The sequence below is a fragment of the Anoplopoma fimbria genome, chromosome 8, assembly GCF_027596085.1.
Source record: "Anoplopoma fimbria isolate UVic2021 breed Golden Eagle Sablefish chromosome 8, Afim_UVic_2022, whole genome shotgun sequence".
Classification (NCBI taxonomy): domain Eukaryota; kingdom Metazoa; phylum Chordata; class Actinopteri; order Perciformes; family Anoplopomatidae; genus Anoplopoma; species Anoplopoma fimbria.
In genome coordinates this window covers 17,782,438-17,798,901 of record NC_072456.1, presented here as the reverse complement: position 1 = coordinate 17,798,901, position 16,464 = coordinate 17,782,438, and the positions used below count along the sequence as shown (strand labels likewise).

General features: G+C 38.8%; 1 protein-coding gene across 1 annotated transcript; it reads right to left on the bottom strand.

The window, feature by feature from the left end:
* Window positions 1-997: 997 nt before the first annotated feature.
* Window positions 998-14,897, bottom strand: mfn1b (mitofusin 1b). Its single transcript, XM_054603196.1, has 18 exons — window positions 14,752-14,897; window positions 14,148-14,305; window positions 13,826-13,961; window positions 13,068-13,230; window positions 11,562-11,686; window positions 11,259-11,367; window positions 9,807-9,914; window positions 9,419-9,572; window positions 9,032-9,099; window positions 7,176-7,297; window positions 6,732-6,858; window positions 6,135-6,239; window positions 5,929-6,031; window positions 4,670-4,896; window positions 4,353-4,526; window positions 3,587-3,783; window positions 2,820-2,954; window positions 998-2,137 (listed from the first exon to the last, which is right to left on the bottom strand). Exons 2-18 carry the CDS (start codon window positions 14,293-14,295, stop codon window positions 2,068-2,070), a joined length of 2,271 nt encoding a protein of 756 aa, XP_054459171.1. The 5' UTR covers window positions 14,296-14,305; window positions 14,752-14,897; the 3' UTR covers window positions 998-2,067.
* Between the last annotated feature and the right edge of the window lie 1,567 nt (window positions 14,898-16,464).

Sequence of the window (16,464 nt, the reverse complement as noted above, 5' to 3'; positions counted from 1 at the left end):
ATTCAAAGGCTAACATTTGGAGTTTGTTTTAAGGCCAAAAGCTGAACTGTATTTCAATTTTGAGTTTTTAATATCCACCAATTTTAATAATGTTTCTAACAGTTGGAACAAGGGTAAAATGTCTAAAAACTTTAGGAAATTGTATGAAATTGTCATAATTAGCACATGAACTCAAACATTTGTTTTGTGACGTCATAGTGACCTTTGAACAACATTTTCTAAATAGGTAATCCTTGAGTACAAGTGATCGTTTGTGCCAAATTTGAAGAAATCCAGTCCAGGCGTTTTTGAGGAATCGCATTCACGAGAATTGGACGGAAGCTAGACGAAAACATAATGTCAAAGGTACGGCTGTCAACAGCACAGAGGCATAAACAGAGAAAAAAGTTAGTAAAAAGGAAAACAAATGCAGTAACAATCGTTGGCTGCAGATGATGCAACTTTTACAATTGCAGCAGCTGTTGCTTTCCTTTCCTGTCGGTGGCAACATCTACATGATTATATTTACGGGACTGCTATCTTTTCCCTGAGGTGTCGCCGGTTAGCAGCTATAGATCCTCAGCCCTGTGGACAATCTGCAGCCAAATGAATATGATGGTTGAAAAGTGTGAAAGCCGTTATATGAGCTCATGGACCAAGGTTCTTTATGAAAAAAAAAAAACATGTCTGTCATGAGTCTTAAGCACATACTAGGTTATTGAGTAAGTCATAAATAGAAACTGTAATGTTCTGGACACTTATTATTATTCACAATTATCTGACGCAGAATTGTGATTCAACTTGAGGTCTAACAAACAAAGCGCATTTATCTTATTTGAAAAGCAGTTTTTGAAAATATTCTAAAGTTCATCCTTTACATCCATCCTTTTTTGCCAGCAGTCGTGCCGTATTGTGAACAACACGATCAAAACATGGACACCTGGCGCCCTTATAGTGGGTGTAAACTCCACAGGGTAAAAGTCTTTACAAATAATTGCACAAAACAGTCAGCTTTGGATTGTGGCAGATTTAATACAATCAGGCAAATCTGGAGGTATTTCAACACGCATTCAAGAAAAAAAAAGAAGACAGCTTTACAAAGTGCGGATTGGTGTAATTGTCATTTTAAATCTAAAGGTTATAAATAAAGTAGGATATTATAAAATATATGAGGTTTTCCAAAGCGTTTGATCTATACAGATTGGATAGTTAGAAAATAGAACATGAACCAACAGTATGCAAAAGACATGCTTTCCCTTTCTACTCGAATGATTTCTCTCAGTCAATTAAATTTATCTAGCTCCTTATCATAAAGGAAACATTTTCTCTTTTATTACTAAATATATTTATTTTTTGTTGCTAACACAACAGATCCCCAAAAGATACATGTACAGTCTTACAGACACTCAAACTTCATTTGCTTGACAAAAGTTAGTCAAAGAAGGCATATTCACAGTTAGAAGCACAATAGTGTCAAAATGTAGCACCCGACCGGCAGCCTTCCTGCCGACCGAGATACTGTTACCAGCCTTGTGGAGCGTCTTTGCACATAATGAGTCCACGTTTCGGTTTTACAGGCAGTTTTGTTTTGCAGTTGGTTCACTGCAGTTTCTCGAGCACCTGAAACGCTTGGTTGGCAGAGTAGGGGGGGGAAATACTATTGTGTCTGGGCCTTCACCCTCCTCCATCCATTGATAGTGAAACTATAAATTCGTTTTGTTATCAATTAATCAATTTCATCTCTTGATTAGCTGATGTTCTACAAAATGTCAAAAAAAAATAATTGACTATTCTGTGGGACATCAAGACAATAAAAAAAACAATGTTGTTACAATTTTACAAATGACACGAAAGGACCCAATCTTCACACTCGAGAAGCCGCAGATGTTTGGTATTGTTGTCTGATAAATGACTAACCTTTCATATTATCAAATCATCTATAGATTTCTGTGAATCCATTTATCTCTCCAGCACTACTGTCCACTCAGAAGCTGTGGTGTAGTCTGGGAGATGAGGGCTGGACGCCGTGAGGCCGGGGAATGGTTGGCTCAACAAGAACCAAACTGTGGAGCGGTGAAGAAGAGCTGCTCACTGCTGAGGCTGCAGGTACTGGTTTGTGAACGTCTCCAACTGTCTCTCCAGGTCTGTCGCTTTATGTCTGCAGAGGAAACAAACGCATGTCAGATTTGGACCAACTTCATCCAAATCACTTGTAAAGTCAAATGTAATGTATTTTTCAATGATAAACTGAGCTTTTCTGAACTATCTGAATTCTAAAAAAAAGTGCTGTCATAAGTATATTATGACTGAATATCTGACTGTTGTGCCAAACATTTGATACCCAAACCTTTCAATAACAGGAAATAGTCCCGACCTGCATAAAATGCCCATATTTATGTTTGATGTGACATAACTACGTACACTTTTATACATATCAGTACTCTAATTTAAAGCAAGCTCACAATTACAGAAACGGCAGTATCAGTAAAAACTAATTTATATTTTCTTTCTGTTTTATCTGTAATAAATCTCTTTCCCAAAAGAGTATAAGAAAAGCTGCTCAGCCATTGGCAGCATTATCAGGTGCTCACAAATGTCCTTTTCTACACAGGAACCGCATCCTGTGACAATTATGTATGACAAAAAAAGTTTGAATTAAACGGTGAATCTGATGACTGACTGCAAGATTGAGTTGTAGAAAAAACACCAATTTCTTTTTTTTTTTATTTCGCTAATACCGTAGTACTACTGATATCATCTAGAATATTAATTTCCCCCTTAAATAGTCAACTACTCGCCCCCCCCTTCACATTGTCCTCAGACAAGGAGCTGGCACTGACCTCAGGCTCTTGGAGTGGCTCTGAACGGTCTCCAGCTGATCTATCTTGGCTGTCAGTTGGCGGATTTCAGCCTCGAGCTCTTTCTGCGTCTGGTCCACCTGCTGACACAGCCGAGCAAAGGTCGCCGCCATCTCCCTGGCAACACAGAGGGCACAGAATTGCAGTGCTTATTGATTTAGCCCTGCTACAGAGGGGAGGGCTTGGCGGGGTACAGAGGAGGGTGGGGATGAGTGTGTGTGTGTGTGTGTGTGTGTGTGTGTGTGTGTGTGTGTGTGTGTGTGTGTGTGTGTGTGTGTGTGTGTGTGTGTGTGTGTGTGTGTGTGTGTGTGTGTGTGTGTGTGTGTGTGCTGCGCAAATTAGGAACATTATGGTAAGTCAGGTTTTGTCAGTAGGTTAAATAAACACAGAAAATAGAGGGATGGTGCAGAGTAGTGGTGTCAACAGTCAACCGTCAGTGAGGTTAACCGTTAACCATGAGAATATTTTTGACCAGTTGGCGTTGGAAGCCTAAAGGGTTATTTAAAATGGGTGCCGATATTACCAAATTAGACAGGACCTACAGCGGATAACTTGAGTTCCATATATTAAATACGATGACCTGATCAAAATGCAGCTATATATAATATATATATATAATGAAATAAAAGGCAATTCACAATACAAACATTAAAATTTCATTACCTCTACATGGATACAACTCTTTCATTTATTGCTGTCTAGTTTGTTCTACTATGAAATTACAGAAATGTAAATGTATCAGGACTTACTGTTGGACCTGGTGGCTACAGTTTGAACTAGTAAAGCTGACTATCAGCTGCAGCTTTTCTGTTGCGTAGTCCACAAACTGGCGCTTCAGAGAGCGCTCCTTTGCCTTCGTGGTCCAGGTGAGTCTCTCGTACAGGTACAGCAAGCCATACAGTGAGGCCGACAGAGCTATCAGCCTCCAGCCAACCGTTCTCCACACCTTAGAAAATAAATAAATACATAAATACATAAAAACATAAACGATCAGAAGCTGGGTTAGCTCCCTCATAATTAGACCGGCCTTTCTATTCAGTGCAATGTCCCGCATTTGTATGTAATGTCATAACAAAAAGCAGTCGTCCGGTTTCTTTGCATTCATATCTTTTCTAATTATGAACCACTAGTGAAAATAACTTTCAGCACAAGTTACTTATTTTGTTACCATGACCTCCAGCAGACAGTTTCCTGCAACATCAAGGTTGCTAGAATCTCAAATAGGCTAAGGTTAGGAGAGTAAAACATTTGTACATAAATAAATTCTTCATGACAAACAATATGTCAAAAATATTTGAATATAAATAATTGAGAAGTTTTATTCCACAATTTGGAGCCGATTGGACATCTAAATGAGAGTAAACTTATAATATTACGTAAAATGAAATCTAACATTTCCAAACAGAGGCTTCTCTGAGCTGAAATGCACAAAAGAAAAAAATAAATAATGTTTAACTGTTTATGTACATCTATCCCAGATGTTAGTATGCAAGACCAATTTTGGAAACATCGTACCACTCCTCCAACGATGATGACGCTCATTGAAGTGCGGGAGGTGAGGGACGCCACGTTGGTTGCCACGGCTACCATCAAGTCCTCTTGGGTCATGAGGGCTGTCTCGTTGTTGGGCTGGGCTGTGATGGACGGGGGTCCTGAGGACGGCGTGAGCGCCAGCACTGGTCGAGAGCCCTGAGTAATGACAGCTACATTTTCCAAAATCTGACTTTCTTCAGTGTATATTTTGTGCATTATTGACAATAAACATCTCAATACGAATAAAAGACATTAGTCCAACGACACAACCAGCTCTCTTCCAAAATGGCAGCCTGTACCTGGAAGTTCTGGTCCACCAGTTTGAGTGCTCTCTGCGCGTTGACCGATCCCAGGAAGCGGTGGACTAACGCTGTCCAGCCCAACGTAAACCGGAACTCAATGTTTTCCTGGAAGTCATTGCAAATCGTGGCGCAGTTTAGGTCGTAGCTCAGATCAAACTTCCTGCTCGGCACCAGCATGTGGATTTGATTCTGGGCCGTAGACGGAAGCAGAGGGAGCATGCTCTCTGGAGAGAGAGAGAACATGTATGAGAATACAATAGAAATAAACAGAAATACACAGCAGTCAGGGGAACATTCGTGGCTTACTTTGTTTTTAAATCATGCTAAGCCATTTTTTGCACATGGGAAGATATATAACACGTTAAGGGACTATTCTTCCAAATTCTTTAACTTTCAATACAAGGGGGCAGAAGATAGCAACACATGATGACAAGAAAAACAACATCCCTTTAACATTGTAGTCTTTAAAGAAAAAAAGATACCACTTAAATTGAATATCCTTCTTTTCTTTATCTCTCCTTAGGGGAGAAAAAGGTCACACCAGAAATTACAGCACATGAGTCATTTTCATCTTAGGGCACATTAACACCTTTTTAACATCACTGTCACTGAGCACAGCTTGCACGCGTGCCTGTCACAGTGACGCACTTGTGCCATTATGGGGCATGGGATGATGGCATTCGGCTAGGAGGGTAAATATAGCAGCGCGCTGGGCGTTGCAGACCGTAGACCATAGAGTTTAGCAACACCCTCTAAATGAGGGGTTGAGTGAAAAAAATAATGGAGGACTAGAAATCTGGGCTGAGGTCATTTTCAAAAAAATTACTTAATTCTTAGGCCTTTAAAGAAAGAAAAAGTTTAGAGAAAATTATAATTTTAAACAACCAACCATTGATTTTAGACTTCAATCTTCACTATTCTTTCATCCATTTTTTTTTTGGGAGTTTCCGCTTAATTATGATATCATTAATGGCCAAGCGAAAAGCTTTAATTCTTCGCTGATGATTGTAATCCACTTTGATCATTTAGAGGTGAATGATGAAGTGCAGAAGATTAATATTTCATTTATTTTAGCCAACCTCCTGGTTCAGCAGAACTATTCACTCCTGATGGCTAAACCAAAGGCTTACAGGCTGAGGCCAAAGCTTGTGCTGAACAGATTTGTTCTTGGTATGTCTTGAGATAACTAAGACACGGACAATGCGATAATAAGGTGATCTTGTTATCATGTGCATTTATGTTTACAGTGTAATTACCCATCATGTATGTCTGAGAGGACTGGACAGACGCATTGACAGCGTTGGAGCAGCGGAAGGCCAGGTTCTTGCCCATCCCCTCCTCCACGTGAGACAGCAGCTCCTGCAAACAGAACAGGAGTCACATGGGAAGGAAGTAAATACAAAAAGAGATTATTTCCAAGGAAAGGTGCGGTCACAAATAATGAATCCTTGCCACTACTTACAGACTTGTAGATCTTGAGGACATGTGGCGACGGGTGGAAGTCACAGTGGAACTCATCAACGATCACGTGGAGACGGCAGATCTCCTCTCCCATGGCGCTGGATACCTGGATGAAACGTAACCGGAGGTATCGGTCAGCTACAGCACAGGAGCAGGCAGGACTTGTATGTCCTAGTTAAAGAGCACATCAGATCTGAAACTGGTGCATTAAATAGTATATATGGGTCTAATCTGACAGTCTACCCTTTATGATGACTTCTGTTCTTGGTTTCAATCAATGTGGTTTTACTTTTTCCTCCTTCAGTATTGACTTTGTTTAGAAAAACACTTGAAACTTTTGTATTTGAGGTATTTATATGAGAGACATTAAGATAAAACTCATTTAAAGAAGGGCTGAAATAACTAGTGGATTAACAAAACAATAAACTGCAATTTCTGTTTTATAAAAATCAAGCAAAATGCCCCCAATTTGCTGGTTTAATCTTCTCGAATGGGAAGATTGGCTGTTTTTAGGGTTTTCTATGAAGATTAATTAAGTTTCACACATACACACAAGAAGACAACATTCAAAAGTTCTTCCACCTGTTATCGTCATTACCTTAGACTCCACGTCCTCACTGATGGCCTTGATCTTCTTTTTTATATCGTCAATCAGCAAGTTGAGCTGATTCTTGACAAACTCCAGCCGGTCCAGCTGATACTCTCTGTCTTCCAGAGCCGCCACTCTGAGGTCCCACCCCACCAACAGGAAATAAAGTCACAAATGCAAACTAGTAGCTAAACTATTTTGCTGTCAAAAAGAATCTGGTAATAAAGATACACAAAGTAAAAAGTAGCATTTTTTAAGAAATTCCCTGATATTTTACCTGAATAATTGATCCCTCACAACAAAATGCCATTTAATCATGTTACCCAAACATATTTATTTTGTTTCATATATCACCTCTTTAAGCCATTCATGAAACAACATCAGACTACCACAAAAAGTAATGTCCACTAATCCATTCCTGCTAAAAGACTTTGTACGGAACAAGATACTCACCTCTTCTCTGCCGCCTCGATGTTGATGGCGTCCATGATGCTCTTGACTGTTTCTGTGATCTGCTTGGCCCTGATAGTGTGCTGCTCAAACTTTGTTTTCACTGCTGACTGCGAGATACACTCCTGCGAGGCCATAACACACGAGTTACTGTGACAGCTATAGGGGCTGCTGCTGGATAGGGCGCATTAACTTGCACCCTACCAGGGACGAACAGAAGACAAGATATACACCTGCTACTTTAACTTAAGGAAAGGAAAGAAAAGAACACAGGTGTGAAAAGGACAGCAGCAGTGTGTGTATCTTGTGTCCCACAGCCCACAGATTGTAAAGTCACAGTAATGTGTTGCTAAAGCCACAGGAAAATTATAAAAACATATCAAATGTATACAATCAAGAAAGAAAGTGAAAGAAAACAAAAAGATACTGAAACATATAAACGTAGGAATATTGTGTCATTTTGGGATAAATTATCATTTTTGAAAATTTGCTATTCTATTCTTTAATCCACTGTACGTCACACAAAACAAGCAGATTATATCTAAAGCTCTATCGTTATTTGTTATTTCACTTATAGTTATAATCCCTAAGATTCTATGAAATCAAAATAATTTTTTGGATTTCAGTCATTCAATGTATTAAAATTCCGTTATCATCTCTCTATAAAGTCGTTTAAATTGTTAGTGACGGACTCAACCATTCCCGCATTTGATTCAAATTGCCTTTAAAATATAGGTGGAATTCACAGGATGCTGAACTCATCTGGCTAAACCTGTGGGGCTTATATGTATTTATTACAGACAGACTGCACACCTTGAACTCCCCAGGAATGTAACCATACTGTAAACAGATACAGCAGGTGCTTTTGTATTTCTAAAAAAAGAGCTGCTCAACGAAGGCTTTGGATATGTAGTAGTAAATAGCACTTTCTGTTACTGTGTAACCACAAGAGTAGCCAAACCACCCATTACTACAATCTTAAGGATTATAGATGTTATCCAACGATTATTTCCCCCCAGTATGGCACAAATAAATTCCTGATGGTTATAATAAAAACACAGAAAACTCAACAATCAAAGTTAAAACAGAACAAAAATCAAAGTGGAATGAAAAGAAACGGATGTCCTCGCCTAAGTGAATCTAGACTTCAGCAATGAAGACGCAGGTTGATGGAGAAGGCACAGTGATTGGTCTAGAAGGCCCTGGAGCCGCATGCTCCATGTTGCATGATTGGTGGAGAAACCCAACCACTGAGCCAGGTTCGAAAAGCTGACTGCTCAAGTTTTTACTGTTAGTAGAAGAACTTGCATCTTGTTTTATTCGATAGATTTCTCCATGCAATACTCTTAAACTCATGCTTTGAAAAGCATACGCTCACACACACAAACACAGGCACTTTCGCCAGGCAACTGAATTTCTCAATATACAGAAAGTTCTGGTTCAGCGTCTGATAAAACAGTCACTGTCTGTATCTCCTGGTCTGAATTAACTAAAAAAAAAAAAAAAAAAAACAGCCTCAAATCTCAGAATCATGATTCCCCTTCTCTCCTCAGTCGTAACTCATTATCACCAGCAGCAGCCAGACAAAGTCAAAAGGATTAGCTTAGCAGTTTATGATACACCAACCGCAGTGTTTATCAACTTAATCAGCATCCGTGATGTTTTTGGCTTCACACTGATGGCACTCTATGGTAGCACATATACCAGCGACTAATTACAAATATGCCTAAATCATTGAAAACTGCACTATTTTCTTCAAATCCGTCTGTCTGGTTCAGACAAGAAAATGAATTCACTTTGAGAAGTGGGAATACAATCATTGGAAGATATGGCGAGGACACGCACACACACGAACAAACCTCAAACCTCCTCTCAAAGCATTGGAACTCCTTCAGTCGCTCCTGGAAGCCCTCAGCCAGGGCTCCACCTGTTGGATGAAATGATCACATTGTATGTAAATGAGTAGTAGCACAGACACATTATACAACAACAGGTATAAAATCCATAACTGTTTATTGGATTATTATTTGATTTAAATAGTTTTCATGTAATCATGTTTTCATTATTGTTTGGCATTTGCAACATGAATGGAGTTTAGTGATATCTAACTATTTCCCTAATAAGTAAAAAAGAAAAAAGGTCCCATGAAATATCCTGGTTGTGAATGTAATATTAAACATAAAGATATTAATACAGTTTCCCCATCCTCCACAATTACAGCGTCCGCAAAAAAGGCGAAGCCCCACCTGTTTCCGGCATGCCCTGTGCACGATGCATGCGGGAGTTGAGCACCTCTTTGGCAGAGACGAAGAAAATGCGGTTGGGTGCCTGATCACGGTCCACAACCTTCAGCTCCTCCACCAGGAAGTTCACACAACGGTCAGTGTGCTGCTTCCTCACCTGGACGGAAAGGGGCCACATTCTTAAGGTGCAGTAAATACATTAATATGGTTGTGTTCATAAAAAAATATTTTCATTGCCAACGCTTATTTTGTTTGTTAAACAAAAAAACCCATTTATTTTTCTCGTCTTGGTAATTTTGTTCAAATTTGTAAGAATTATGATTTTTGTACATTCTGTTACAATCAAATGATACTGATTCTGACATGAAACAAAAACAAACGGCTGACTCACATCCTCCATGTACTCTGGTTCGTTTGCTGAGGCGTCCCAGCGGTTGTTGAGGATGAAGATGTTGGGCTTTGACAGACGTTCGTTCACTTTGTGGAAAAAGTGCTTTTCCTAGATGGCAGATGGGGGAAAAGAGACAGGTAAGAGAAGTTCAAATCAGTGAAAACAAAAAAATATTCATTTCTTACCTCCTTTTTCTCTTTTTCCTCTCAAACAATCAAAAACTTAAAATTTTCCAGATTCTAGATCAAAATGTCTGTTAGTTTTGACACAATTAAAAAAGATTTGTGATTTATTGTTGATTCAAATTGAGTACCGTACATCCAATATCTGGCTCTATCTAGAAACAGAGACATTTGTTTGTTTCGATTGTATTAATTGTAATTAAATTATGATAATTAAATTAAATTATGTGGGCATTTTGGGACGAACTCATACCAAGGTATGCAGTATATGAAATGGGAGAAAAAACAAGAATTATATATAAAACCTTACAACATGGAAGATGGGGCTCTCATGCTTACTAGAGGGGCAAAGCCATTTATTACTTTGCTCACCACAACACCGAAGTAGTTTGGCAACATGGATAAAAATGTTCAGCGTTTGAACACCTAGTCAGAGTTCAGGCTCTCAATGACGCATGTGACGCCGCTATTTGACTATCTTACATTATTTACATAATACCCGGGATTTATTTCCATGGGATAGCACAGAGGGGGACGAGAGTTTGCTTTCCCTTTAAGAGCTACCCGGCAGGGTTAAGCTCTGTGATTGACTCTGTGTCCAGATTCACATTGCATGAATGCCTGAGCAGACAGAAACAAGAGTGGGGCCTGTGTGGCTGGATACAAACATAGGCAGTCAAATTCTCCACTCTGTAATCAGCTCAGCATATAAAACAAACCACGTTGGCCCTTTAAGTACACATAAGGGATTGACATAACTGAAAACTTGCCATTTTGGTGTGTTATTATTAGTTATGAGATTTCAAGTGGTCAAATTACTGTACTGTTATCCCCTTGAGTGGACACTGAAAGACATTTAAAAAGGAACATAAAGTGATAATGAGCTATGGAAACAGAAATTGATGTATACACTCATAGGTTTGAGTGTTTCCAAACTATCCATACACTTATGCGTACAAAGACAACTGACATAAATTATGAATATTTTCTGCAAGACAGTGACAGAGTTCACAGCTAATAAACAAAATCTGTCCTTTGATCAATCGTTGAATGAATGATGCAAAGTTGTTTTATAAACAGATATGATTTTTTTTTTTTTTTTTTTTTTTTTAAATCTTCCTAGCTCAAATTATTTAAACACTATAATATACATATGGAAGTCAAGTTGTCTTCTCAGCATTGATAGTCCTTGATACAGAATGGCGACAAAGGTCAGACCTAAATATCAACATGTAGTGAAAATTTCCCAGGTATGGCTCAGAGGCCTTACCGTGTTCATGAGTGTGGATTCAGAGTTGGCCACCAGCACAAAGACATCAGCATCCAGGCAAAATTTGTCAATCCAGCTGTCCAGTTCTGATGTGACATCTGTCCCTGGGCTAGGAGAGTGGAAGAGAGGTCAAGAGGTCAAATGCATGACATCTACAAAATATGAGAAGTAACATGTCCATTTAAGCCTGATTTTTTTTCCCTTCACCTTACTGACGTTATCTGTGTAAATCCAACTCGATAATGTCCTTGAATCTTTCAGATTGATATTTAGAAAACGTTATAAATTTCCAGATCATGATACCTGTCCACAAGCACCAGGTCGTCTCGAAGCAGAGCACACTTGGTCTTCGGCCAAAACACACGGACGAGACAGCCGGCGTCAAGACTCTGGTCCATGTGAAGTGCGTGAGCCAGCTGGTTTACAGTCTGCAGAGGAGATGTAAATAGACTGACGTAATAGTTGATGATGTAACAACATCTCTTTAATGTAAAGGCATTTGGCAGTTATTTGTGTTACGTTATGAAGTGAAGAATTAAAAAACATTACCCGCCATTATTACGATAACATGTTTCCTGTAATTATAATTACTACAAATGTTTGATCTCAGGCTATGTGGGGTTGAGGATCGGAGAAAATCTAAGAACAACTTGTTTCTTTAATAACTTTTTACAATATATAAAGTTTGTTCCTTTAGTTTTTACAGCATTGAAAGGAAGACTTCCATACTTCTTAGATGTATCTAGCATAACCAGTTAATTATTAGACTTTTGAAACAGGAAGGTATGATTTACAGTATCAGCTAATAAGTTCATAATTTAACAGTTGAATGTTATTAGGTAGCTTTTATTAGGCTACCATGATTCCTATTCTATCAACTACCATTAAGGTTGCCTTACCGTTAATAACAATTAAAGATCATTTTACTGGAAACCCCACATTAATTTATGAAACTGCAGACAGTACCATGTAAAAGCACAAGACAGATTGAAATATAAGAGGACAATCATAAACAGATTAAAACTGATGAGACTACTTAATATTTTGAACACACGTCCACTTCATTCAGTTCACTGAGTTAAACTTAAGAGAGAGTGAAGTGTTTCCACATCAGTCTTGCGTTTCAGACACCTGACACCACCGTAAATGTCCTACATACCTGTGTATATACTAACATGGCTGTAGGTTCAGGTAGCATGTGATCCATTCACACATGTTTGGTTTGGTACATCAACACAAGCCAACCACCAAATGGAAACATTACTCATCTTTTCTAAGGCAAAATTACAGCTGACAAGTTGACATGAAAATGTAAGGATTTCTGTTTTATCAATTTTTTTGTTTTATGACTTTAATATTTTATTACCGTTCAGACCTTTTTCGTTACCCTTTAAATGACTATTTTACAAACTTGAAATTGGCTTTTTATGAATGCATTTGATTAAACTACTGCTTATAAAACTATTTAATACTACTTGTAGAAGAATACGGACAAAGATGTGAGCTTGGCTCTGCTATCAGGGTGAGGAATAAACCTTATCAATTTGTATCTTCAACCGTGTGACCCATTTGAGTACAACAACGCTTCCACAACAACAGCAAAAGATCTCATCAACCACATTCCTGCCATTCTGATAAATCAGTAAATCATCAGTAAATCTGTGTTCCCAATTACTCAAGCAAAAGCAAAAAGTAGTCCTCAATAGTTGAGAACAACAAAATAGTGTAAATTAATGAATGAGAGACAGATCAGTGCTCATAAAAAAGTGATTAAAACCCAAATAAAATGGTTATTAAAATAACATTTACCTTGATGCTCTTCTCCTCATCAGAGCCCTCCGTCTTGAGGTAAGCCTTGTCATCATCAGTGCCCTCTACACTAAGAAAGCAGTTAGTCGTGTGGCCGATCCCGCTGGGCAGCACGCGGTCCCTCAGCATGGCGTTGACCACTGTGCTTTTACCATTACTGGTCCTAAAAACAAAACAAAACTGTCATTGACTGCATTTGGAGCCAAATAGTTTGCTCAAGCTCCAAAATACTCTCAAAGTGAAAGTAAAGTCCTCGGTTGTCACATCCTGATTTACTTTAAATGTTAATGCAACACAAATATCCCGTGACTAATGGGTCAGACTGAATGGATAATCTTGCTTCACCTGTGACAGGTAGTGTTTTCAATGCAAGGTGGTTCAAGATACCGCAAGTTATTGCTGAATCAAGCAGAGGAAGTATTTTTTTTCAGTGGCACACCCTCCCTATTGTGTTTTGGAGAGCACAACATGGTTCAATTAACTCAATTATGAAGAATGGGGTTTAACAGCCGGGAAATGATTGAGATTACTGAGAAATGCCACTTCAAGGATAATAGTTAAATTCAAAGAAAACAGCTACCTTATTAATTTGGGAACGGACTAGTTTAACTTGCACAGTTTTCTACATCACAATGATTATGTCTGTAAATGTAGCTTTTATGGGAAAGGCTGTTCAAGAATCACATCAGAAAAGTGTTAAAGACAATATTCCTTTCAGTTCTTTTCTCTCAGTTGTGTGTGTGTGTAGCTGTTTTTACCTGCCAAAAAAGGCCACTTTCATGTGTCTGCGTGCCAGCACCTCCTTAATGACAGCAAGTTTGTCAGCATACGCCTGAATCTCCAACTTTTGATCTTGACTTGCAATGTTCTTCAAAGCTTTATTCCCACAGGTTTCTGTCAAAACAAACAAATCATTCAGACAGAGTTGACCAACAGATGACAAACATTATGGTAATGTAATAACTTATTTTTTCCTTTTGAGTGGTGTTATAATCCTGTTAACTCTCATTAATTTCCAACTAAATAAATATCACCTACTATAGCTGACTGACAAATGGTGAATAAGAGAATTTTTCTCACCTTCTACAAACTCTGAGGTCTCTTTCACATAGTTCAGTAGCTGCTCAAAGACATCGCTTATCTTCTTCTTGGCTATAACAAACCTCTTCAGAGGGGAGAACTCCCCCTGAGCTGAATCTGAGCGTCGGAATTGAGGAGCTGCAGCCATGGTGTTCAATCTAAACAACAAGAGGGGTCAAGAAAGGTCAAACGCAGTTATATCAATGTCAGCTCACAACGTGATTGTTATCATAGTGTTTGGATCACCACTGTGATGAAATAGCAGATGTGACATTACAACTTTTTAAGGTAAAGGGAAGTTAACTGTTAAAGCTGGCATGTTAAGGAACACATGTACACTAAGTTATCCAACTGTGAGTGAAGCCATTACACAAGTGAACAGTGATCTCGTGCAACTTCAGTGCAAATGACACATGAGAATAACTCACAACGACCATATAGGTTTGGCTTTTCTCAAATACTTATGATTAATAGTTGAATATATTGTGTTAAACGAGCGGACGCGTGCGGATGCCAAACAAGCTAACGTGAACGGATTAAGCTAGCTCCGCGGTAGTAAAACAGCGTTAGCATAGCTAGCTATAGAGTGCTATCATCTCCTCACCACAGTCTTAACACAACCAGTGTCCTCTTCTCATAACACAGTGGTGTGGATCCACGGCCACAGCACAGACAATCCCTTTCCTTGGTGGGGAAGATGAGTTGCTGTCAGCCTGGCTAACCTTCTGTTTGTATCCTGTAAAGGCAAGTGTCAAATTGACCGTAGAAGAAGAAACGCTACCGGAACAAGCTTTTCAAAATAAAAGCACGGTTGATCCGCGTTGCTGCGTAACGGACCTAGCGTTACGTCACCAACGCCATTAGCCAGTCGGGCTAGCTCAGAGAGGTTTAAAACACATATTACACGGCTTTGTGTTGACTCCACGTCCAGTTGTTCATGTTAAATATGTCTGACATTGTTTTAGACACACTCTGTTCCATAAAGTCGTCCTTTTAACTGACATAGTGTGATCATTTTTTGTTCTTCTTCCGGTTATGTTTACATATTTACTGTGTGGAGCTTGACGCAGTTTCTTAACTGCAGCAGCCAATCAGCGCGCAGAGAATGCGACCGACCCCTGACATCCACTTCACTGTAGCTGAGACTCAAGTACACTAAAGGGTCCAGCAAGGTCTATACTTAAGAGGTATATAAACAGGATATTTAAACTGAATGCTCTTTCTGTAAAAGCTCATACGAAAATATTTCCCATTTGTTTTGGAATTGCTCCCATACAGAGAAATTCTGGTCAGATGTCCTTGAGTTCCTCCAAATTTACATCATTACAGATTTCTCTTTTTGTTTCAAGGATGTTTTCTTTGGTGTGGTTGAGCCTAAAAAAGACAAGGACGGAAAGTATTTCATAATAAATATTTTTTGCTTGCTAAGTACCACATCCACAAATGCAAGTTTGGGGGCTCTAAACCTTTCTTTCCAGTGTTTAAGAATGAATTCAATGAATATTTGGACACTATAAAATATTCAAAGAGCTTTAAAGCTATGGGGACTGTGCAAATATATTCAACACTTGTGACCTCGCTGGACTGACTGATATTGAAAGTCTTCTAACTGAGTTGTCAAAAATGTAATATTAATTACATTTTTGTTTGCTGTTTGTATGTGTCTGTGTTTTATATGTATGAACAAATGTCTCAATAAAGTTATTGAAAAAAGAAAAAAAATAGTACACTAAAGGGTATCATTCATTATACACAGGACATGTTTACTGCATGAGAAGCATGAAAAGTAGTGTTAGAAACCATAGTTTACATCGCAATAACACATTTTATAGCTATGCCTTATAAATAAGCAGTTTTCTGGAGCTTTTTACATGTTTTTCATTTATAAAACACCTCCTCAAGCCTTATTTCTGATTTTACAGCCCCAGTGTCAACACAATATCACCAAACATGTACACTGATCCATTCACACTACATTATTGTCCACCTATTCGTCTATCTGTTTCCCCATTGCCACATTATAAAGTAGCAGAAGGGAATAAATGAACATACACATGGGCTTTAGACAGTGTTTAAATTAAATCAGTCATGCATGTGTTGCCTTTGCAAATCCAGCATAACTCTATTTCAGAAGAGTAGTGTGTCTGCTTGTGAATGGGACAATGGCAAGCAGGAAACGCCTCCCTGTGTGTACGCTTTTGAGTGTGTGTGTGTGTGTGTGTGTGTGTGTGTGTGTGTGTGTGTGTGTGTGTGTGTGTGTGTGTGTGTGTGTGTGTGTGTGTGTGTGTGTGTGTGTGTGTGTGTGACCTTAGCAACT